The sequence below is a fragment of the Oncorhynchus kisutch genome, linkage group LG26 (assembly GCF_002021735.2).
Source record: "Oncorhynchus kisutch isolate 150728-3 linkage group LG26, Okis_V2, whole genome shotgun sequence".
Lineage (NCBI taxonomy): Eukaryota > Metazoa > Chordata > Actinopteri > Salmoniformes > Salmonidae > Oncorhynchus > Oncorhynchus kisutch.
This window is the reverse complement of record NC_034199.2, coordinates 36,853,242-36,876,114: the sequence shown is the minus strand read 5'-3', so window position 1 is coordinate 36,876,114 and position 22,873 is coordinate 36,853,242. Positions and strand designations below refer to the sequence as shown.

The following is a 22,873-nucleotide window of genomic DNA, read 5'->3' as shown; positions in this document are numbered from 1 at the left end:
CACCAAGCGGTCATATGACAAACATGCAGTTAAAATTGCGGAATTTAGATCGACATGTGGTTTCAAGAGGTTAAACCTATGTAACCCTATGTTCATATCATTACTATCATGGACTATATTATGAGTTGAAATGATAACTGAAAGAGAACAAGTCTGGAAAGTTATTAGAATAAAGATTTCGCCCCACCATACTGCTCAACTTGTCTATATCTCACTAACTCAACAAATACCTTGACCATTTGACTCAAGAATGACATTGACTTGCAAGGTACAGGGCTGTCAACTGAAATTTATAGCAGTTTCCTCCAGGCTTTGGTCTGGAGACCATAAAAGGAAAATGTCCCTTGGTTGCCAGGGTGGCAGAAGTCACACCCAAAATCAATTAGGTCTGCTGCACAGGTCATAGCAAAATACACAATTGTCTTCTATTTGTTTATCAATATGCCCCACCAAATAAGCTACATAGGGGTCCAGCAGCACGTCGGGGGTTTAGTTTGCTTTCGCTCGAGGTCCAGCTGTGATCACAGACCCGCCCATTTATCCAAACGCGGGAGACCGCGCAGGAGTCGCGTCTCCAACTGACACGGTCGACAGCCAATGAAAAAAGATTCAACGTGAAAGTCATACTCTTGCATATCCAATAGGAATGAGCAAAAGGCCGACTTTTCGGAATCAGATTTGGTTGAATGGCAACCCAACAACAACGAGCAGTAAAACCATTGATGCCTGCCTACAACCACAATGCATGACTCCATATCATACCCTGCAGGGATTGCGCGCAGAAAAAAAAAAACCCGGTCAATCGGTCTGAATACTTTACGTTCGACGTTGCAGGAATACAAATAGGGGACGGAATGAGGACCAAATGCTGCGGTATCGTTGGGTGATGTGTGCTGCATGAATCGTATGGATCAAAACTGGATTCTTCAGGGATTTAGCAGTTTGTCATACTATGCAGTCAGACTAATACTGATGAGAACCGTTTTTTGGATGTCGGTGTGTGGACTTTTGGGTGTGTGGAATTGCGGAGTCTTCCTCCCCTCCGCTCGGCAATGAAAGCGCGCGAGGGTCGTGCTGTGACGGTTTCGTAATTTACATTTCATTTGCATTTGAGTAATTTAGCAGATGCTCTTATCCAGAGCGATGTACTGTAGTGAGTGGATACATTTTCATATTAATTGTAAGGATGTAACCATCCAAGCAGCGACAAGGCTGCAATAAGATGCACAGGTGTACGACTTCTAGCACTTGATGAGACGCAAAACTAATGTAGCCTAGACGTCAATATGGGATTGTCCACCACAACATCACATTTTTTATTTTCATTATTTTTTTAAATAAAGTGTTTGGGTAACATATTCGCAACGTAATATATGTTTGTATGACCAACTATTGGAGTTGTGTAACGTTTTTATTCCATGGCCTATATAACAACATTCGGCAATATTTCTGCATACAGAGCTTCATGTTTGGATTATAATGAATTAAAACGAACTTCTCCTGTAAATATATTATCCACCATAGTTGCGTTTGTTGTTATCGTATATCTCCCATGTGACTTTTCTTCCTATTTCATTGATTTTAAGTTATTTTCAGAGCATTTTACCATCTGCTGCCAAATTTATCCAAAGTCATGAATAGGCCTATGCATCACAATTTCAACAGTATCCTGGACACACATTTGTTCTACCGTAGTGGACTTTCAACTGGACACATTTAATTGACTTTAACGTCCTCTGATTGTTACCTTACCTCTAGAATTAACCCGTCGCTGATTTACCATGCGTTTCATAGACCTGCCGCCGAAGAAAACATTGTAACAAATGTAACAACATTTGTAACAAGAACATTAGTCTAATTCTTAAAAAGTTTAGGGTCGAGTTGGCTTTCATGAGAAACTTTAAGCAGGCGCGTGTGTGGTTCTGTGCGTTGCTTTTTCTATTATTTTTATCTGAGAAATACCATGTCCCGATCTAACAGTGTTAGCCCGCCCGGAGTCGGTGCGCCTGGGCTGAGGGGAGGGACTGAACTAAGATCAGCTTGGGGCGAGTCTGAGTATATTGCCAACGGATGCCCATACTCGGCTAGATCTCCGAGCAAAAAGCTCGCCCGTTCGAACAGCAGATGGACTGAAGGAGATGATGATCCCGACCGACAGCCCAGACCAGGACGAACCACGACAATGGTTAGCAGGGTCAGTTTTAGGTCTAGGTCTGCGTGGCAAGAGCATGGCACTGGAGAGGAGAGCCGAAACAACAACCGATCGTCCCCTAAACACGCAGATGGAGCCGTGGAAGTGAGACCCATATCGGTGGAGTTGGGCTTGGAGGACCGTAGAGTGAAGGGCACCAAACCCGAGGAGGAGGAACTCATGCCCGAAGTTCACATTTCCATGGTCGTGTGCTGCAGCAGCATGATGCAGATTTTCAGATCCAAGAAATTCCAATCGGAGAAGTTGGAGAGGCTGTACCAGCGTTACTTTTTCCGGCTCAACCAGAGCAGTTTGACCATGCTCATGGCCGTTTTGGTGCTCCTGTGCGCGGTCATGCTGACATTCCATTGCGCGGGGGGAGGATGCCGGATAGCTTACGTTGTGGTATTTTCCTTGGCCATCTTACTTATCCTCATCTTGATGGTGGTGTGCAATCGGAACGGGTTTCATCAGGATCACATGTGGATAGTCTGCTATGTGGTCATTCTAGTCGTGCTGGTATTACAAGTGATCGGGGTCCTCCTCGTACATCCGCAAAGTGCCTCTGAGGGAATTTGGTGGACAGTGTTTTTTATCCATGTCATTTACACACTGCTCCCGGTTCGGATGCGGGCTGCCGTTATCACTGGAGTTATGCTGTCTGCCATCCATGTGGTCGGGTCTTGGAAGTTAAACGAAAAGGATGCCTTTGTATGGAAGCAGGTAAGTCCTGCTTTATACATTTCTTATTAGGCGACGCATTTATTACTCATGAATAAACTGATACACGTGAAAGTAACTTTACGCATGGAATAATCTACCAAATATTTTTAGTTTAAAGATGGATTTAGGGGGTGCCTTCCATCAAGTGGCAATGTTATTGCGCCAGGTTGGAGCATCATTGCTGAGTCAAAGGCCTATTTTATTGCAGATCATTCAATTTCTCATAATTGACCGAATACTCATTAGGGAATACAGGAATGCAATGTCTCTCATTATTGCTAGAACTAATGTTTCCCACATTCAACGCTTTTCACTGGTTAATAAACAGTGACTTATAATGATGCTGAATTTGTTTTGAGGTGCTGCTGATGCTTGTTGCTACGGAAACGGTCTCGATTGACCATTGCTCAGTCCCCTAGTTGTTATCATGGAGAAGACCATTAGCAAAAGCATCCATTTAATATTAGATAGCGAAAAAACACGTATACGAAGCCAATCTGAGCGCCATGGGTAAAACGGAAGTTGTAATAATTTAGGCAAAATAACAGTTCTAGAAGAAGTTCTAGAATTATGAGGCAGAAGGAGATGATAGTGCTGGCACAGATGAGCATCCTCCTGAAGTTAGTGTGTACTGTTTCGGGTTTGTAGACTTTAGAAGTATTGGGATGAAAACATGGGGTTATTTTGTTATTGAGATTTTGCGAAGGATATGCCTTTAGAGAAACAACAGTTATATGCTGTTTTGTGTTTTATTATGTTCCTAATAAAATGTTGAGGCCCACTGCTCTATTTTATTCATTTTAAAAACTTTAAAAACTGACCATCAGAGCTCAGAGCTCTTGATTTGTAAAACTCCATGCGTGTCATCTCTCATTCCCCTCTTATTATTCGGCTTCCTATTGATAATTTGGCGTTTTAATTATATATTTAATCATTTTGATTTGTTTATTTAACCTTATTTAACTAGGCAAGTCAGTTAAGAACAAATTGTTATTTACAATGATGGCCAAACCCTAACCCGGATGACACTGGGCCAATTGTGCGCCGCCCTATTGGACTCCCAATCACGGCCGATTGTGATACAGCCTGCAATCAAACCAGTCTGTAATGATGCCTTTGGCACTGAAATGCAGTGCCTTAGACTGGTATCATTGCGTCTGTCCTATTGAAATGTGATTTGCTTTACAATAAACTAGGCCTTTATTGATTGTGTCTGAGGGAGGGGAAATGTTTGGCTAGGCCACTTAAATGACTTAGGATGTTTGTAAGAGATAAGACTTTTTTAGTATCAAGTTTTATGTCAGAAGGAAGTTGTGTTTGAGAGCCCCCCCAGATCATTTTCTATGTGCTCTGTAGAATATCCCCAAAACAATTCAGGAGACTAAGGCTGCATCCCGAATGGCAGTATCCCCTTTATAGTGCACCACATTTAACCTGGACATATAGGACTGGTGGAAAGGAGTCCACTAGGGAATAGGATGCTTTTTGGGTCTTTGGGGGTCTCTCTCTCTCTCTTACACACTCTCTCTTACACTCTCCCTCTCTTACACTCTCTCTCTCTCCCCCCTCTCTCTCTCCCCCCCCCCCCCCCCCCTCTCTCTCTCTCTCTCTCTCCCCTCTCTCTCTCTCTCTCTCTCTCTCTCTCTCTCTCTCTCTCTCTCTCTCTCTCTCTCTCTCTCTCTCTCTCTCTCTCTCTCTCTATCTGTCTACTACACTAAATATGTGCTCTTCCAAAGAACTGCTGTTTCAAACACCTGGGGAATGGAAAGTGTTCATCAGGCCCCTATTGAAATTTAAGGGCTTGTAAATGAATTATTGAGCAAGTGAAAAAAAGAACTCAAACTTAAAAGCAAGACTCCACACAATACGTGGGTCAGTTGTCTGTTGTGTTCCAATACAGCATTCTAGATCAGTCTAATCCACTTTCTTTGTCTGTTGATTATATCAGTCAGAGAGTTTGTGATACAGACATGTGACCCTTATATCTAAGTGTGGGAACAGACTGCTGTATTTGTTTCTCTTTCCTCACGATCCTGTTGTTTTTACTATATCAGATCTCCCCCTGTTTATATAGGTCCCAGCAGCTCTCCACTGTGGAGCTGTATGTTTATGTAAGCTCCCCAGATGATGCTTGTATCAGGAGTGGTCACATGAATTAGCCCAAGGCACAAATAACCATGCTGGCTGAGTCTTGGCTTGAGATGGTGGCTTTGTATTTTGTGTATGTGCACTGTACTCCAAATGCCTGCAGGGATGACCCGCTTCTTCCTTAAACCACAGTGTCTAAACGTTGGCAATACAAGAAAAACACTTAGAAACCTGGTAGTTTAGATACTGGATGCTTATTGGCTAAAATCACCATGAATATGACTTTTAGCCTTTTCACCTTGATAAAATGGCTACATCGACAATAGTTTGACATGCTTCAATATAGTGTTGACTTTCTCTTCTATCCATCTATGAAGGGTTAATTCCTGGTTTGACAGGAATTTCTATATTTTAAGGAAGGAGGAGCCCTAGGGAGTTTACACCTGCAGTACCTTCCATATCACCTGGCTTGTCTCTTTCAGACAGTGCCACTGTCCCTTCCTCTGCCTCGCCTGGCTGGAGAGAGGCCTTCAGAGGGGGACGTCCAGTCAGGTGACACACAGCACAGAATGAACCAGCCAGGGCTGTGTGGCAGTTAGCCAGCTCACTCCCCTTCTCCTCTGCTCCCTTCGCTTTAAGTCAGTGTGGATGGAGAAAAACGTGGTTCTAGTGCTAATCAGATAAATTGACGTGCTGTACCAAATTGAACGAATGGCTAGAGTCAACGCGCATTAGATTACCTATTTTTAGCACTATTTTCAAAAGTACTATAAAACGCTAAGTTTTCACATTCTATTTAGTACGCTAGTATGGGTATTCAGACAGGGATCTGATGCTACACAAATATAAGAAATATCTTTTTTTATACTTATCCAATCTGTATGTGGTTGGATATATAGCAACCGTTAGTGAGATAGTTGTTCCAGTTGACATGGTGTAGGTCATCTTCATGTGCTGTATTTCCTCCCCTACTCTGTCAGGCATTCTAAAATTCAAGTTGAGACGTAAAAGTGATTGAATATCACATTGCAAACCACCATAATGTGACACATTAAGAAATATTTAAACAAAGCTTTACATCTTTATAACTCAAAGGAAGTAAACTGAAAGAGAAGTGTACTCTGCTGTAGTTGATTGTGAATTCAAAACAACACAGAAAAGTGTAAAATGTTAAGGTAGTTAATTAAAAACAACAAATATATCATTTTAATTCTCTCCAAAATATCAACACCATGACATGAGTTGTTTTAACACAAAATGGGGGTCAAATAGTGTTGCATTTGACTCCATGGTAGTTGAATTCATTCTGCCGATTTGACTGTGTAGGTGAGCGAGCTCAAGTCTCTCCTGGCTCCCCTCCAGCTGTAACCAGGTTTGCGGCCACTGTAATTGAATTCCCCTGCGCCGTAACGTGAATCTCCCCCAACAGATCTGCTATTAATTTGCCTCGGAGATTCAACCCCCATGGAAGCATTTAACCAGCTCCTGAGTACTGGAGTATGTGCACTCTAGAAGAGCCGTCGCTGAAAGTGGTCCGGGGACTGAGGCTCTGAATCACCTGGCAGCTAGAACGTTCAAAGGCACTTCAATATTTTGGCACACATACTGTACACAATCCATGTCTCAAGTTTCTCAAGGCTTACATTTTTACCTGTCTCCTCCCCTTCATCTACACTGATAAAGGTGGATTTAAGAAGTGACATCAATCAGGAGTCATAGCTTTCAGTTGGATTCACCTGGTCAGTCTATGTCATGGAAAGAACAGGTGTTCTTAATGTTTTGTACTCTCAGTGTATACTGTACATTATACTTAAGCTATCTGGTAGCCCCAATCTCCCTCTTGTGTCTGTCCATGTCCAGGTGTATTCTATCAGAACAGTTTGGTTTTTGGTTGATTCCCATGACCACATGTACAATGAGGTGTGTGCAAGTAAAAAGGGAAGTTACATTTTGTGGAAAAGGGTTAGGGTCAAAAAGGGTTAGGGTCAAAAAGGGTTAGGGTCAAAAGGGGTTAGGGTCAAAAAGGGTTAGGGTCAAAAGGGGTTAGGGTCAAAAAGGGTTAGGGTCACAAGGGGTTAGGGTCAAAAAGGGTTAGGGTCACAAGGGGTTAGGGTCAAAAAGGGTTAGGGTCAAAAGGGGTTAGGGTCAAAAAGGGTTAGGGTCACAAGGGGTTAGGGTCAAAAAGGGTTAGGGTCAAAAAGGGTAGGGGTTAGGGTCAAAAGGGGTTAGGGTCAAAAAAGGTTAGGGTCAAAAGGGGTTAGGGTCAAAAAGGGTTAGGGTAAAAAAGGATTACGGTCAAAAATGGTTAGGGTCAAAAGGGTTAGGGTCAAAAGGGGTTAGGGTCAAAAAGGGTTAGGGTCAAAAGGGTTAGGGTCAAAAAGGGTTAGGGTCAAAAGGGGTTAGGGTCAAAAAGGGTTAGGGTCAAAAGGGGTTAGGGTCAAAAAGGGTTAGGGTCAAAAAGGATTACGGTCAAAAAGGGTTAGGGTCAAAAAGGGTTAGGGTCAAAAGTTATCCCAGTAGATTGGTGTATTTCCCAGGCGTTTGGAGTTGATCTTGAGGATCAAACGTCATCATCCCCATCACCTCTCAGAAACCACTTTGGCTGTGACCCCCCCCCCCCTCCCGCACCGTAGATCCTGCATGCACACTGCTTCCAGTATCTTAGCAACAGAAGCCCTTTATCACAACACAACACCATCCAGAACCTCTTAGAGAGATCTTCCCTGCAAGAAGACCTCTATCTTTTCATCTCTTCACCCTCCCTCCCACCGCTGAGTGTACACTGGCATCCCAAATGGAACCCTATTCCTTATTTAGTGCACTTTTGTGAACTTCATAGGTAATAGGGTGCCATTTGGGACAAAGCCTTACAGATGGAGGCTCAAATTGGAGATAATTGGGAAACAAATGGCCTCAGTGTTATTTGATTTACTTTACCCTAACCTAACCTCCCCTCCTACCTCCTTCTTTTATTTTCTAGTATCATGTTAGTTGTTATTACAGAGGTTTTAGGTGTAGAACGTTGATCCAGTCAATATCACATGCAACAGAATCTCTTATGATCTCTTAGCTACCTCCTTGCCATTGCATTTCTATTCCTATACTCTTCAGAATTCTCTCTGGCCAAAGACACAAAGCAGAGGCTGTAGCTCTGTCCAAATGTTGTTCTCAGGTTTACACGTTATTGATCACTTTATTTACCCCCTTTATTGACGTTCCACTGTCAACAACATGGACATGATTAAGCCTAATCATTACAGAGGGAGGCACCATGGCCCAGTCCACACCTGCTAGATAAAAACAATTCAGAAATACAAGAAAGAGGAAAAAACAACAGAAAGAGACCCAGGTATACTGCTTTGAGAAACTGTTGGACAGGGAGACCTTTTTTTGATAATCACAGCAGCTGAGCAGTACCTCTCCTCCCTCTATCCCATCCCATTCCTCCCTCCTTGCCTACCCTACCCCGCCAGTCCCTCCCTCCTCTTCTCCCTCTATCCCATCACTCCCTCCTTCCCTACCCTACCCCATCAGTCCCTCCCTCCTCTCCTCTCCTCCCTCTATCCCAACCCTCCCTCCTTCCCTACCCTACCCTGCCAGTCCCTCCTCTCCTCCCTCTATCCCATCCCTCCCTCCTTCCCTACCCTACCCTGCCAGTCCCTCCTCTCCTCCCTCTATCCCATCCCATCCCTCCCTCCTTCCCTACCCTACCCTGCCAGTCCCTCCTCTCCTCCCTCTATCCCATCCCTCCCTCCTTCCCTACCCTACCCCACAAGTCTCTCCCTCCTCTCCTCCCTCCCATCTCACCCTCCTAGTGCTGAGTGAATAGTGCTTTTTGAGGTTGGTTTGGTTTCGGTTTGATTATTAAAAAATAATCACAGCTTTCTATTTCGGTTTTGATTATTTTTTAAACACTCAATGCACTGTGCGTTATGTGGGTTGAACGCTGTAACAACACAGAATTAAACAATTAATACAAGTCCCATGATGGTGGTGACTGCCCATTACTGCTTATTACTTACAGTATTAACCATCATTTACTTCAATAGAATATTTCAGTTGTTGTGTGTATTACATTTGTTTTATTTGATGACTTTATGATTTCATTCCAATTCATCATCTCATCTCTATAGAGCTGCTGCCTATTCTGTCTGACAAAATCACTATTTTAGTTCTTCAAAGTAAATAAGGCATACTTTTATAACTGCTGAATGCCAACTATCAATCACTTAGGTCATGTATTTTCAGGTAGAGGTACCTCACAAAGCAAATGCTCTCGATCCCTCTCGATTGCGCAATGGATTATGGTCATTGTAGTTAATTACCACGTGTAGTGGTGATTGTCTATGAAAAGCCACTGGCACAGGAGAGCCATCCATAATGCGTTAACAAGAATCAGCTTTCCAAATGTTACCCTTTTCGGGTGAAGCTCCCAGTTATTGCGCATATAAAATATAAATAGCGCCAATGCACATATTCCTATACAAAAGGTGAAGGGAGATGGATTCTATAAACTGTGAACGGTAAGAACTGCCCTCTCCTCTCACCTGTGCTAATCCTTCCTGGTCACCTGTGCTAATCCTTCCTGGTCACCTGTGCTAATCCTTCCTGGTCACCTGTGCTAATCCTTCCTGGTCACCTGTGCTAATCCTTCCTGGTCACCTGTACTAATCCTTCCTGGTGACCTGTACTAATCCTTCCTGGTCATCTGTACTAATCCTTCCTGGTCACCTGTACTAATCCTTCCTGGTCATCTGTACTAACCCTTCCTGGTCACCTGTTCTAACCCTTCCTGGTCACCTGTACTAACCCTTCCTGGTCACCTGTACTAACCCTTCCTGGTCATCTGTGCTAACCCTTCCTGGTCACCTGTTCTAATCCTTCCGGGTCACCTGTACTAACCCTTCCTGGTCACCTGTGCTAACCCTTCCTGGTCATCTGTGCTAACCCTTCCTAGTCACCTGTGCTAACCCTTCCTGGTCATCTGTGCTAACCCTTCCTGGTCATCTGTGCTACCTATATACATGTGACCAGTGACCCATGACCCCAGCATATAGTGCCCACTACTGTACAAAACAAGTTAAAAGAACTCTTGATGGGCTTGATCGAATTTATCTGTAGAGAAATGCACAATGTGGGCATTGAGCTCACAGGAAGAAAGAAAGAAATGGAATCAAAATATTTGAATCACATTGGTCAATTAGTTGTTTAAAAAATGAGAAATAACCGACATTTCAGTTAATCGCTCAGCACTATCCTCACTCCCTCCCTCCCTTTATCCCTCCCCCACCAGTCCCTTCTTCTTGCATCCACCTCACTGCTTTTCTTTCTCATCCGAGTCACTTCGTGTCTCTCTCTCCTCTCCCACACAAACCTCCTCCTCATCAACCTCTCGGTTGCTCTGTTGTTAGTCAGGAGAGTGAATAGTGCCATGGAAACGGAATCCTTCCGTATGGAATTCTATTTCTCTGAATAGTGCCCTGTCCATGGCCTGTGCCCCAGCCCTTGTCTAAGTGGAAATGGCTTCGGTTGGCTATTTCAGTGTAAATGTTATCAGCACAACTCCCCTTTTTAAACACCTTGATGTCAATCCGTGTCAAAGCCTGGTGTGATTTTTATCCTCTATGGCCCCCACACTCAACTGGCGGACCGTGGGTCCCTGACTAAAAATATAAATAAATACTGTACATGAAGAGTTTATTTCCAAAATGCTATATCCATGTTTTTTCACCAGAAATGATTGCTTATGGGCACCTTCACTGGCGTACGGGACACCCCTGCAGACCCACTTGTGGGGGGGGAAAGAGCTGTGAGGGCCCATGCGCTTTGTCATCGATGCTTGTTTTCTAAAATGTAATGTCATGTTTTGCTGTGACAGGACAACCGACAGTTGAGCTCAGCTCAACACTGATTGGCTAATTTTTTAATATATTTTTTTATCAAATGAGGCCAAATGTGCCATGCCTGCTCCCGCTCCTCCTCCCTGGCGCTCGAGGGCACTAGGCTACCCGTCATCATACACTCCTGTTGCCAACATTACATGCAGCTGTGCTCATTGGACTCATATGGACTCCTTCACTTTGTTGATTACCCCCTCTATACCTGTCTGTTCCTTGGTTGTGTTCCCTGTGTCTGCATTGTTCCGTATTGTGTTTGTTATGTGTTCCTTTTCCTGAAGCTGTTCCTGTTCCATTTCATGTCCGTCAGCTAATAGACCTTCACTCCCCGTACCTGCTTCTCATCTCCTGCGCCGCTCCCGTGACAATATGTGACAGAATGCGGACACCACTACAAGAAGCATCGGGGAATTATTTTTGTTTTGTGGGTGACAGGCTCGGGGGCCGCCACCGATGAAACCGGGGGTGCCTAAGCCAGCTCGTCGGGCTTCCACGCCCTTGCTGGCTCGAGAGTTTCCTTGCCTCGGTTGGCTCGGCAGGTTCCCATCCCACGTCATGCTTCAGTCGGCCCATTGGGTTTCTACGCCGCAACGGGATCTTCAGGTCTTCATGCCTCAGCCGGTTCGCTAGGCTCCCATGCCTCAGCCGGTTCGCCAGGCTCCCATGCCTCAGCCGGTTCGCCAGGCTCCCATGCCTCAGCCGGTTCGCCAGGCTCCCATGCCTCAGCCGGTTCGCCAGGCTCCCATGCTTCAGCCGGTTCGCCAGGCTCCCATGCCTCAGCCGGTTCGCCAGGCTCCCATGCCTCAGCCGGTTCGCCAAGCTCCTATGCCTCAGCCGGTTCGCCAGGCTCCCATGCCTCAGTTGGTTCGCCAGTTTCCCATGCCTCAGTCGGTTCGCCAGGCTCCCGTGCCTCAGCCGGTTCGCCAGGCTCCCATGCCTCAGTCGGTTCGCCAGGCTCCCATGCCTCAGCCGGTTCGCCAAGCTCCCATGCCTCAGCCGGTTCGCCAGGCTCCCATGCCTCAGCCGGTTCGCCAGGCTCCCATGCCTCAGCCGGTTCGCCAGGCTCCCATGCCTCAGCCGGTTCGCTAGGCTCCCATGCCTCAGCCGGTTTGCTAGGCTCCCATGCCTCAGCCGGTTCGCCAGGCTCCCATGCCTCAGCCGGTAGGCTAGGCTCCCATGCCTCAGCCGGTTTGCTAGGCTCCTACGCCTCACCCGGTTCGCCAGGCTCCCATGCCTCAGCCGGTTTTCTAGGCTCCCATGCCTCAGCCGGTTTGCTAGGCTCCCATGCCTCAGCCAGTTCGCCAGGCTCCTACGCCTCAGCCGGTTTGCTAGACTCCGATGCCTCAGCCGGGTTCGCCAGGCTCCCATGCCTCTGCCGGTTCGTCGGTCTTCCATGCCCCAACCAGCTTGCCCAGCGCTCATGTCTCGGCCGGTTCGCCCTGATGGGATCCCCTGGGAGGGGGGGGGGGCGATTGCGTTATCTGTGCATCTGTTGGGGCGGTATGCAATTTGTAGTGGGTCTAGAGCATTGGGTAAAGTGAAGGTGATATGATACTTAACTAGCCTCTCAAAGCACTTTATAATAACAGAAGTGAGTGCTACAGAGCAATAGTAATTTAGCTAAGTTACCTTCGCTTTTTTAGGTACAGGAACAATGGTAGACATCTTGAAGCAGACTGGGATAGGGAGAGAATGAGTATGTCCGTAAACACTCCAGCCAGCTGGTCTGCACATGGTCTGAGAACGCGGCTAGGGATGCCGTCTGGGCCGGCAGCCTTGCAAGGGTTAACATGCTTAAATGTCTTACTCACGTCGACCATGGAGAACGAGAGCTCACAGTCACTATGTTTTCCTGAAATGATTGAATTTGACAGATACCTAATTGTAGCTTGTATTGGACAGCGGTTTCTTCACGATTGTTGACTTGCTCTTTAATGAAAAAAATAAAAGTACAATACTTTCTCCGTATTTGTAATTGGCTGTAATTTAGAAAAGACACGGGCTGCTGGACCATTAAACCTGTTGGAAATGTTCCACTCTTATGAGCCTTTTTGTGTGGATTTTTCTGGATCACCTCTTGGCTACACCACTTAATTAAACCTTTCTGGCTTTGGTTAATGTTTGTAGTTGGCATGTTTTACCATGCAGTGCTAACACCATTTTAGGTATGTGTGTGGGTGTGTATGATAAACACAATAAGCACAACGGATAAGTAACGTCATGCTTGGGCTATTCCTGCTCCTTGATGCACCAGGAATCTCTTTTTCCCCACATTCAAGAACAGTTGATTGAACATTCTTTCTCTTTAGACTAAATAGAGTGCTCACTTACACAGTGCTCGCTTACACAGTGCTCACTTACACAGTGCTCACTTTACACAGTGCTCACTTTACACAGTGCTCACTTACACAGTGCTCACTTTACACAGTGCTCACTTACACAGTGCTCACTTACACAGTGCTCACTTTACACAGTGCTCACTTTACACAGTGCTCACTTACACAGTGCTCACTTTACACAGTGCTCACTTTACACAGTGCTCACTTACACAGTGCTCACTTTACACAGTGCTCACTTTACACAGTGCTCACTTACACAGTGCTCACTTTACACAGTGCTCACTTTACACAGTGCTCACTTTACACAGTGCTCACTTACACAGTGCTCACTTACACAGTGCTCACTTTACACAGTGCTCACTTTACACAGTGCTCACTTACACAGTGCTCACTTACACAGTGCTCACTTTACACAGTGCTCACTTTACACAGTGCTCACTTACACAGTGCTCACTTACACAGTGCTCACTTACACAGTGCTCACTTTACACAGTGCTCACTTTACACAGTGCTCACTTAGAAGCAATCTGTATTTAAATATTTTTAATTACTGCAATAATCTTTTAGGATGCAACACAAGTTAGGCAAACTGTGGATGTGTATGTCTGCAAATCAACAGTTATATCATATGCATAGAGAATGTGCAACATCTTTTGAGAAACATATTGAGAGAGATATTCATATTCCTCCTCCCTCTTCTCATTGTGGTTTTCAGGACATGAATTGGCATGAGGGATGCTACGCTGTGTGCTAAATTAGGGTTAGCCTCCGAGCAACACAGACAAATGAAGCCTGTAGCTGGAAACTGTCCAGAGCTTCTCTCTTTGTCCCTGGTGATCTGGCAGTTAGCATGGAAGATAACAAACGCCTCATCAATTTTTGGTTTCTCTGTAGATTTCTTTGTTCTCCGATGGCTTTTTTTCTCTCCTGAAACTCGAATCGATTAGTCAAACTGTCTGTTAGGTTGAGATCCCAATAAGAATCTTATTCATTTCTACCAGAGCTCTCATCCGTGGGTAACATATGCTTTAGTGTCACCAATAGGAGTGAGGGACTAGTGAGGAGGAAAGAGACTCCAGGGAGACAAGGGCATCATCCATGTTGTCGTCAATGGAACTGATTCACCTGTGTCATATCATGTGTTGATTCAAATCAACACAGTACAGTACTGGGCAACAATATGTGGGTTGTCATGTAACCCCAACACCCCAGGCATTGTTGGCTGGAAACAACTGTATTGCTCCATCGCTTCACACTGTATTGTACCACAGAGCCATAGAATGTATAGAAAATACAGTTGGCCCAGCCATGACCTCTGTGTAACCCTTAGTATTTGCCCCTGACATGATTGTCCATTCACACTGTGTTGACATTGAAGCTGAATCGTGGTCTGAATATAGCATGTGTTAGGCTGAGCTCCTCTCCTCTCCACTCTCCAGGAAAAGAAACGTGTTATCCCTTATATGGTACCTGCCAGGCAAATGAACCATCCTCTGCCCTGTCTGATATTCAAATTCATTTCTAGCCATTCTGTTTGAGTTTGTCTACTTGAGTTTGTCTTGCCTCTATACAAAGCTTTAGCCTATCTCTGGTGCTAGACACAAAAAAACAAAGGAAATTGATCTATGTTGAACACTTACAGCCAAATCAAATGTTATCCATCATTTTTTCTACAAGCTCATGTTCACTACAAGCAGAAGCGTTAACGCCCCACTTAGCTTAGCTGACTGTGTTTCTTAATATTTTCAAGTGTTCTGGAAATAATAATCATAGTGAAGAACTTCTTCATTCCCATGTCCATCAAATACCTAAACCGCAATAAGTAAGCTGAGCTGTGTTAGTACGCCACTGGGAAATGTGCAACATGTATTCTTTTTTTATTTAACTAGGCAAGTCAGTTAGGAACAAATTGTTATTTCCAATGACAGCCTACTGGGGAACAGTGGGTTATCTGCCTTGTTCAGGGACAGAATGACAGATTCTTACCTCGTCAGCTCGGGGATTCGATCCAGCAACCTTTCGGTTACTGGCCCAACACTCTAACCACTAGGTTACCTGCCGCCCCATTATGTATGTCAGGGGTAACATGCAATGTATGATGTTGAGTGTGTAATGTACAGTGTCTATTTTGTATACAGTAGTGCTGTGTGTCTAAGACAATTTTCCCCTTGAGGACATTAAAGTCCGTCCTATCCTGTATTTTCCTAGTATGACTCGGTTATAGCAAGAGTAAACTCTGGAGAACCTGGCATACTCCAATTGGGTTGTTTGGCTCTGTCACCTCCTTACGATTTGTACTAATCTTAAAAGATGCCATAAAAACACCCCCACAGAAAAACCTTCTCCCACAGAACAGATGTAGGTTGTTAGGCTACGTTTACACAGGCAGCCCAATTCTGATCTTTTTTTTTCACTCATTTGTCTTTTGACCAATCAGATAAGCTCTGACAATGGAAAGATGTGAAAGATCGGATGTGATTGGTAAAATGATCAATTAGTGGAAATATATCAGAATTGGGCTGTCTGTGTAAACACAGCCTAACAACCAGCATCTGTTCTCTGGGCGAAACCTTTTCTGTGGAGTTGTTTTTATAGCATCTTTTAAGAGTAGTACAAGAACATAATGCAGATGTTAGTAATGGACTTTGGTGCAAGACAAGTGACTCCCTAACAAATGTTGAATCTGATCCGAGTCAGATTGACCACATTACCATTTAAGATGGGTGATTGTATGCATTTTCCTCGTTGAGCAGACCTTGGGAGTGAGGAGTGAGGCTGCTTGAAACCGAAACCTCTTGATGCTCAATGACCTTTTTTGACATTTTATCTGAGCCATCAGATTTATCATCCAGTCAGTGGACTGTCTTGTGTTCTGTTCTGTCATGGTCGCTGAGAGAGAGAGCACAATGCAGAACAAAGAGGGAGAGAGAGAGACATAGTGTAAGAGAGAGGGAGAGAGAGAGAGACATAGTGTAAGAGAGAGAGAGGCAGTGTAAGAGAGAGGGAGAGACATAGTGTACGAGAGAGAGAGAGGCAGTGTAAGAGAGGGAGAGACATAGTGTGAGAGAGAGAGACAGAGTGTAAGAGAGAGAGAGAGATAGAAAAGTCTGCAGCACCCGGCCTCACCCTACTAGAATCTGAAGTCAAATGTCTACTGTTTGCTGATGATCTGGTGCTTCTGTCACCAACCAAGGAGGGCCTACAGCAGCACCTAGATATTCTGCACAGATTCTGCCAGACCTGGGCCCTGACAGTAAATCTCAGTAAGACCAAAATAGTGGTGTTCCAAAAAAGGTCCAGTCGCCAGGACCACAAATACAAATTCCATCTAGACACCATTGCCCTAGAGCACACAAAAAAACAATACATACCTTGGCCTAAACATCAGCGCCACAGGTAACTTCCACAAAACTGTGAACGATCTGAGAGACAAGGCAAGAAGGGCATTCTATGCCATCAAAAGGAACATAAAATTCAACATACCAATTAGGATCTGGCTAAAAATACTTGAATCAGTCATAGAGCCCATTGTCCTTTATGGTTGTGAGGTCTGGGGTCTGCTCACCAACCAAGAATTCACAAAATGGGACAAACACCAAATTGAGACTCAGCATGCAGAATTCTGCAAAAATATCCTCTGTGTACAACGTAGAACACCAAATAATGCACTCAGAGCAGAATTAGGCCAATACCCACTAATTATCAAAATCCAGAAAAGAGCTATTAAATTCTACAACTACCTAAAAGGAAGCGATTCCCAAACCTTCCATAACAAAGCCATCACCTACAGAGAGATGAACCTGGAGAAGAATCCCCTAAGCAAGCTGGTCATGGGGCTCTGTTCACAAACACAAACACACCCCACAGAGCCCTGGGACAGCAGCACAATTAGACCCAATCAAATCATGAGAAAACTAAAATATAATTAGTTGACACATTGGAAAGAATTAACAAAAAAACAGAGCAAACTAGAATGCTATTTGGCCCTAAACAGAGAGTACACAGTGGCAGAATACCTGACCACTGTGACTGACCCAAACTTAAGGAAAGCTTTGACTATGTACAGACTCAGTGAGCATAGCCTTACTATTGAGAAAGGCCGCCGTAGGCAGACATGGCTCTCAAGAGAAGACAGGCTATGTGCTCACTGCCCACAAAATGAGGTGGAAACTGAGCTGCACTTCCTGAAGTCCTGCGAAATGTATGACTATATTAGAGAGACATATTTCCCTCAGATTACACAGATCCACAAAGAATTCGAAAACAAGCCCAATTTGGATAAACTCCCATATCTACTGGGTGAAATACCACAGTGTGCCATCACAGCAGCAAGATGTGTGACCTGTTGCCACAAGAAAAGGTCAACCAGTGAAGAACAAACACCATTGTAAATACAACCCATATTTATGCTTATTTATTTTCCCTTGTGTACTTTAACCATTTGTACATCTTTGCAACACTGTATATATACGTAATATGACATTTGTAATGTCTTTATTGTTTTGAAACTTCTGTATGTGTAATGTTTACTGTTAATTTGTATTATTTATTTCACTTTTGTATAATATCTACCTCACTTGCTTTGGCAATGTTAACACATGTTTCCCATGCTAATAAAGCCCCTTGAATTGAATTGAGAGACAAACCTTGACAAAGTACAGGCTCAGTAAGCACAGCCTTTCCATTGAGAAGGGCAGACACAGGAAAACCTGGCTCCCTGTAGAGGAAAGGCTGTGCAACCACTGCACAACAGCAGAACCTGAGACGGAGCTGCATTTCCTGACAAAATGTCAAAAATATAAAACAATTAGAGAGTGTCATTTCTCCAAATTTGAAACCCTTATTCAAGGTTTCAAAGTCTTCTCTGATGAGAGTAAGCTACCCGTCCTGTTGGGGGAGGACGCAGAGAGCTGCGGGTTGGCAGAGCACTACATTGCTGCCTGCCATAAGATGATGGACAGTTTCTGACAGACCAATCAATCTGCACATGTCCTCTACTGTATGCTTATTGCTATTGTTCAATGTCTGGTTATTTTGACCCTTGGTTATTGTTGTTACTGTTGTCCTGGTTATTTTGACCCTTGGTTATTGTTGTTACTGTTGTCCTGGTTATTTTGACCCTTGGTTATTGTTGTTACTGTTGTCCCGTTGACTATTTGGATTCTTATTATTACTTTCATATTGTAAATATCCAAAGTAAGCTTTGGCAATATGTACATTGTTACATCATGCAAATAAAGCTAATTTAATTTAATTTAATTTAATTGAGAGAGACAGTGTTAAGAGAGAGTGAGATAGTGTAAGAGAGAGAGAGAGAGAGAGAGGGAGAGACAGTGTAAGAGAGATGCAGAGCGAGAGATAGAGAGAGAGACAGTGTAAGAGAGAGAGAGAGAGACATTGTAAGAGAGAGAGATAGAGGCAGTGTAAGAGAGAGGGAGAGACACAGTGTAAGAGAGAGGGAGAGAGAGTGTCATAGTTTAAGAGAGAGGGAGAGAGAGATACAGTAGAAGAGAGAGAGAGAGAGAGTGTAAGAGAAAGGGAGAAAGAGAGATAGAGGCAGTGTATGAGAGAGAGAGAGAGAGAGAGAGACAGAGACAGATCGTTTTCATCTCATAGTCTGTGATAAAAAGTAATCTGGGCTTCTGATACTCATTGCTTTGAATTTAGATCTCTCTCTCGATTAATAATAATTTAGTAAAATGTCAAACAAAATCTGGAGTGCTGCTCTGTGCTTACTGTGTCTCTTTTAGGGAAATGAATGAAAGTTCACCAAACCCACAGTTCGGTACATATTGCAGTTTTGGTGTCACGGTTTGGTTTTGTTACTGCAGGAAAATGTCATTCCATTCACAATGTTCCTTGCATTTTGTGTTGTGATCTAATTGTTATGTTGGGCCTCTGAAGTTTTCACTGATGCTGCGTTTGTAACCATGTGGGAGGTGGGAATTTACCAGTTGGGAAGTCACAAATACCAGTTGGATGCATTCATGTGATTTGAACTCGTTGAGAAATGCTGATTGGCAAATTATAAAGTTAAAAAACTACATTAATAGATTTGTATAAATAATGTTTTGTTGTTGCATTTAACTGCTGTTATGGAGGCCAGTTCCTTATTAGGTGACGTTAGAGGTCACCATGTGGAAGAAGTGGGTGCTCAGGATGATAGACGAGTGTTCCACTAGTAATTACCAGTTTGAGGGCCGTTCAAGTGGATTTTTTTCCTGACGAATGTGATAAAGTCCTACTTCCCACTTGGTTACGAACGCAGAATTACACTGCCTCCTTCAGTGTCAGATGCTCACTTGTGACTCTCATAAAGAGGGGCGTGTCTGTAGAAGGGTACATCTCTCACTCCTGGGTAATGTGATGGGCTGTCACTGTTAACTAGGTGCTCCACAGGGTTCATTGACCAAATCATTGAAAACGTTGGCTTGCTTACATAGAGCCGGTACTACCCGTTTGCTGAAATGGGTGCAAGAGGGAAGTTCCTAACGTGGGCGTATATCCATGGCTATAAACCAACGACTGTAAAAAACATAAACATAGGCCACCTATCGCTCTTGGAATCTATTTGGCCTGGTCAGAATCAGCTGCCAAGGGCTGCTTGAATGCAGAGGGGAGACTATGTTGTGTTGTTTCTTTGCATTTCCGTCTTGCTCTGGTATTCTGGGGTGTTGGCAGCTACATAGGCTATTCTTGTTGAGCGTGGCAACATACTGTTAACGTTTTATCCACAACTCTGTCCATCGCCATTGTAATCTACTGGGAAGCTGGCTGAGGAACGCTCAACTTCGTTCTTTAATATCGAGGCGGAGTTGAGTTTTGGTAACAGGTCACAGGATTTGCTAGCAACAACATTGAGTCACCATCAGTTGATTCTTGTAAAAATGTAAATTCAGAAAACGCTTACCTGTACCTATGTTTATCCTGTAAAACTGAGGTCATTGGGATGGGCCCTGAGGGCTCTGGTCAAAAGTAGTGCTCTATATTTGGGACGTAGCATAGTCTCCCACTGATAGGACCAATAGTCTCCCACTGATCAAATCAAATGTATTTATAAAGCCCTTCTTACATTAGCTGATATCTCAAAGTGCTGTACAGAAACCCAGCCTAAAACCCCAAACAGCAAGCAATGCAGGTGTAGAAACACTGATAGGACCTATAGTCTCCCACTGATAGGACCTATAGTCTCCCACTGATAGGACCTATAGTCTCCCACTGATAGGACCTATAGTCTCCCACTGATATGACCTGCAGTCTCCCACTGATAGGACCTATAGTCTCCCACTGATAGGACCTATAGTCTCCCACTGATATGACCTATAGTCTCCCTCTGATAGGACCTATAGTCTCCCTCTGATAGGACCTATAGTCTCCCACTGATAGGACCTATATTCTCCCTCTGATAGGACCTATAGTCTCCCACTGATAGGACCTATAGTCTCCCTCTGATAGGACCTATAGTCTCCCACTGATAGGACCTATAGTCTCCCTCTGATAGGACCTATAGTCTCCCACTGATAGGACCTATAGTCTCCCACTGATAGGACCTATAGTCTCCCTCTGATTGTTCCATAGGGTTTCTCTGGAGGGTTCCTTTTTAATAAGCCTTCATGAATGAACCAGTGGTTTAATAAGAGATGTGTCCTCTGTTGTCCTAGCTTTGTCCTTGATCTCATTCTACTGTAATTCACTTCCAGGCAGAGTATAACCTAACTTAGAACCTAAACTTTCTTTCTGGTCCTGCGAGAAAAAAAATACTGCCGGGTGAGGTTATTTTCTGTACTGTTGAACCAATCCAGTAAATTTGGAGGAGGAGATACGTAAGATGGAGTGTCGCCTTGTTAACGCCCAAAAGTAGAACTCCACAGGCTCTTTCCATTTCCCCTGAAAACTGGATGTAGCCGGTTGTTCAGAACACAGAGGTTGGGCAGAGCAGATAGGATATTTCCTCTTGATGACATGTTCAGGAGGTGACCTCTGGTTGGGGGATTATTGCAGCGTTCTTTCTAGACAAAAGTATTCTGTCTTCCTCTGTGTTCGCTTTAGCCTATAGCGACAAGAGAGCTGAACGGCTGAGACATGAGACATGTTTACGTAGTTAATCGGCCCAAGACAGCAGTGCCCCAGCCCTCTCCCCCTCTTCCCTCACTGTAAACCCCAATGTGCTGTCATTACTCAACATTTTTGAGGAACGCATTGCACTATATGCACTACATGACCAAAAGTATGTGGACACCTGCTTGTCGAACATTTCATTTCAAAATCATGGGCATTAATGGAGTTGGTCACCCCTTTGCTGCTATAACAGCCTCCACTCTTCTGGGAATGCTTTCCACTAGATGTTGGACCATTGCCGCAGGGACCTGCTTCCATTCAGCCACAAGAGCATTAGTGAGGTCGGGTACTGATGTTGGGTGACTAGGCCTGGCTCGCAGTCGGCGTTACAGTTCATCCCAAAAGTGTTCGATGGGGTTGAGCTCTTCCACATCCTATGACGCTGCCACGTTGAAAGTCACTGAGATCTTCAGTAAGGCCATTCTACTGTCAATGGAGATTGCAGTGCTGTGTGCTCAATTTTATACACCTGTCAGCAACGGGTGAGGCTGAAATAGCCGAATCCATTAATTTGAAGGGGTGTCCACATACTTTTGGTCATGTAGTGTGTATCTGAGTACAGTTACATAAAGTGATTATGTGGTCATTACTCAATCTGATAGAGTCACTGTGACCCTGTAGGGGGTCCAGATTGGAGTTGTATCAGCTTGACATTTTTTATTAACACCTCCAATATAATTTCCCAGTGTGCCTTGCCTTTTCGAGTGAATTGTAGTGTTACCACCCATGACTGTATTTGTTAGTGACAGAGACATGGTTATTGAATTAGTTCATTTTCAGTCCTGTGGCTTTCACCAAGTGAGTTCCTAGGCGAATGTTATCGTTATAATTAAACTGTGATAATACATTACATATCTCATAAAGCCTTATTTTGAGGCCTAGCTTCGCCCTAATACAGTTGTCTAAAACTCATGGTTTACAGGCCACATCAGGTCTGGTAGTAGGGTGGCAAAATTCCAGTAACTTTCCCCAAATTCCCAGATAAAAAAAAAACTGGTTTAAGGATTTCCAGGAATCTTCCAACAAGGATTTCTGGAACCTTGCAAAGTGATGTGCAAGTCGTATTCACCAACAACCGGCATTCGTGACTGCCGGGGTTAGGAACAGTGGGAGGTCACTACCTATGTAATTTAAACTGGAATAACCATTTCAGTAACGGGTGCAGAAATTCTAAATTAACGATTGGATTAATTTAGAAAAGTGTATGTTATTTATCTTGGTGTAGCATAAGATTAATCAATAAATCACTCAATGTACATGCAAAAACATATGATTTTTTAAAAACCTGCAGTAGAGCATGCTGGGAAAAAAAGTTTTGTTACCATAACTTTAAAAAATAGAGTTGGTGTGACTTCTCATTTAGTTTTGAGTCAGTACCAAAAACATTTTAAATAATAATGACTTTTCATTGACTTTGAGTTCAACTTACTAGAAGTATTTGAGTACAAAATGCCTTGGGGTTTGCAGTGCAGTTGGTCTTTATCTGAGCATTATTGTTTCCACCCAGATGGCGTAAC

General features: G+C 44.0%; 1 protein-coding gene across 1 annotated transcript in view; it reads left to right on the top strand.

The window, feature by feature from the left end:
- Positions 1 to 577: 577 nt before the first annotated feature.
- LOC109870742 (adenylate cyclase type 5-like) overlaps positions 578 to 22,873 on the top strand; it is a 129,734-nt gene continuing 107,438 nt past the window's right edge. The window contains exon 1 of the mRNA XM_031805588.1: positions 578 to 2,914. Within this exon, the coding sequence (XP_031661448.1) occupies positions 1,964 to 2,914 (951 nt within the window). The 5' untranslated portion in view covers positions 578 to 1,963. The remainder of the gene's footprint in view (positions 2,915 to 22,873) is intronic.